Source organism: Pangasianodon hypophthalmus, chromosome 13 (assembly GCF_027358585.1).
Source record: "Pangasianodon hypophthalmus isolate fPanHyp1 chromosome 13, fPanHyp1.pri, whole genome shotgun sequence".
In the NCBI taxonomy this organism is placed as follows: Eukaryota; Metazoa; Chordata; class Actinopteri; order Siluriformes; family Pangasiidae; genus Pangasianodon; species Pangasianodon hypophthalmus.
Window position 1 is genome coordinate 2869167 of NC_069722.1, and position 2092 is coordinate 2871258.

General features: G+C 43.2%; 1 protein-coding gene across 1 annotated transcript; it reads left to right on the forward strand.

Moving 5' to 3' along the window:
* Positions 1-242: 242 nt before the first annotated feature.
* On the forward strand, positions 243-1394 carry hspb9 (heat shock protein, alpha-crystallin-related, 9). The gene has a single exon (XM_026916953.3). The coding sequence runs from the start codon at positions 313-315 to the stop codon at positions 922-924; it is 612 nt and encodes a 203-aa protein (XP_026772754.3). The 5' UTR covers positions 243-312; the 3' UTR covers positions 925-1394.
* Positions 1395-2092: the final 698 nt, after the last annotated feature.

The following is a 2092-nucleotide window of genomic DNA, read 5'->3' on the forward strand; positions in this document are numbered from 1 at the left end:
CTCTGTGGCATTGCTGAGAGGTTAAAGGTCACCAGCATTCTCTGTGCCAGTAAGATCAGCGCAGGAGAAAGAAGAGCCACTGAGACGTAAATTTATACATGACAGGTCAAATTTAAACACGTCTTCTTTTAGGTCAGAGACCTTGAACATGCCGATCATGTCATGATGAGCTCAGTGGTGTAAAGAGAGAAGCAGGAGGAGGTTCTGCGCTCAAGCTGGAGGAATATATAAAGCACAGCGAAGGTTTCTGTGGCTAAAGCACTCAGCTGAGAGCGCAGAAGCCTTCAAGCACTAGAAAAACTAAACAGGAAGATGACCCAGTCCATCATGGAGAGCCTATTCGGAGACGATCCTTTCTTCGAGGACGCCTATGTGCTGTGGCCGAGACGCTGCAGCCTGACCGAGCGATTCCTGCGACACAGAGAGCAGATGATGGAAAGCTTCAGGGCAGACATAGGAGACAGACTCATAAACGAGCTGTTTCAGAGCCTGGATGAACTCTTCTCCTCACCTTCATCTTCCACATCATCTGCCACATCATCTGCCACATCATCTTCCACATCATCTTCCACATCCACCGCCAGACTCACAGGCCCAAGCATCTTCTCCCTCGACACTCATGGCTTCTCTCCAGATGACATCGCAGTGACTGTGTGTGGCCGAAAGCTGGAGGTCAAGGTGGCAAAGCCGACTGAGGGGGACTCGTCCGGTCCTGCAGGATTCTCCCGGAGCGTGGAGCTCCCGGAACACATCAATCCGTCCACACTCACCTGCACGCTGGGGGACGACGGCTTCCTCAAGATCGAGTCTCAGGTCAAAGAGGCCGAGTCGGATGAGCGCGAGGTCCCGATGCGCTTCAGGACGTCGCTGGACTTCCCCCTGAGCAAAGACAACACAAGCAAAACAGAGGAGAAAAACGACTAGAGACTCTACACACACACTGAACCCTCATGTCAAGCTGCTTGACATTATGTTTTCCCAATGATCTGTGTTTTGTAAAAAAAAAAAAACAAAATGTATTTTTATCCCATCCCTCAGCTATTTATGCTCTCATGGCACTCAAAGTAATTAAAAAAAAATTCAGCAGGTGGTTGGGTTTTTTTTTTTATTTAATCACCATTTTCGTTAAATCTGAGCTCAGACTCAAATCATTCAGGACTAACGACACCATTTTTGGACAGGGCTTATAACCAACAACAACCAAAAACAATTCATTCTTATTCTTTATATTATTCTTTTATCTCTTTTTAGCAATTTTATCTAGTTTTTGTTAGCGCTGTATTTTCTTGTGCTATTTCTGTTATATTTCATTTATAACTATGTCCTTAAGAATTTGCTTTGAGAAAATTTTTAATTGTAAAAGGTGCTACACAAATAAAGTTATTTTGACTTTACTATATTATTGTGTGTTAATAAAGAATAATGAACTGTATGTGGTGTTGTTATAGTAAAATAATCAGAGTGATGATGCAGGGTTACTGCTGGCACCCCAAATCTTGATTATTTTCCTATGACAGCATGTTCTGAAGTGTTTTATTCCTCTTACACCACAGCAACTTGCCAACAATTATAGATAGTTTTTATGTATTAAAGAAAACCATGTCATACTGTTTATCCATTTATATTTACATTTAATGTCCACAGATGGAACATCCACACAACAAGTTATTTCCTGTTATCACTTACATTATAACTGTAAACAGTGGGTCCCTCATCAGCCTTTCTTTCTCTCTCTTACAGCTTTGATTCTTACAAAGCACAGCAGAAGACCACATCAGGTTCCACTCCAGTCAGCCAAGCACACAGGCTACAGTGGGCACAGGCTCACCTAAACCTGGACAGTTCAAGATTAAAAAATGTTGCCTGGTCTTTTTGCAATCTTCAACTGTCCAGTTTAGCTCATCCTGTGCCCACTGAAGCCTCAGATTCCAAGACCAGAAGCAAGGCAAAAGCAAAAGCAATCACAAAAAACAATGGCTCCGAATCTACAAGACTTCACGGTTATCCTAAGTATGCTTTGCATACTCAAGGAACAGGAAGAGTGTGTCAACCAAGAAAGGGTTCTAAAATTTGGGGGTGGGCGCCCTCTGGT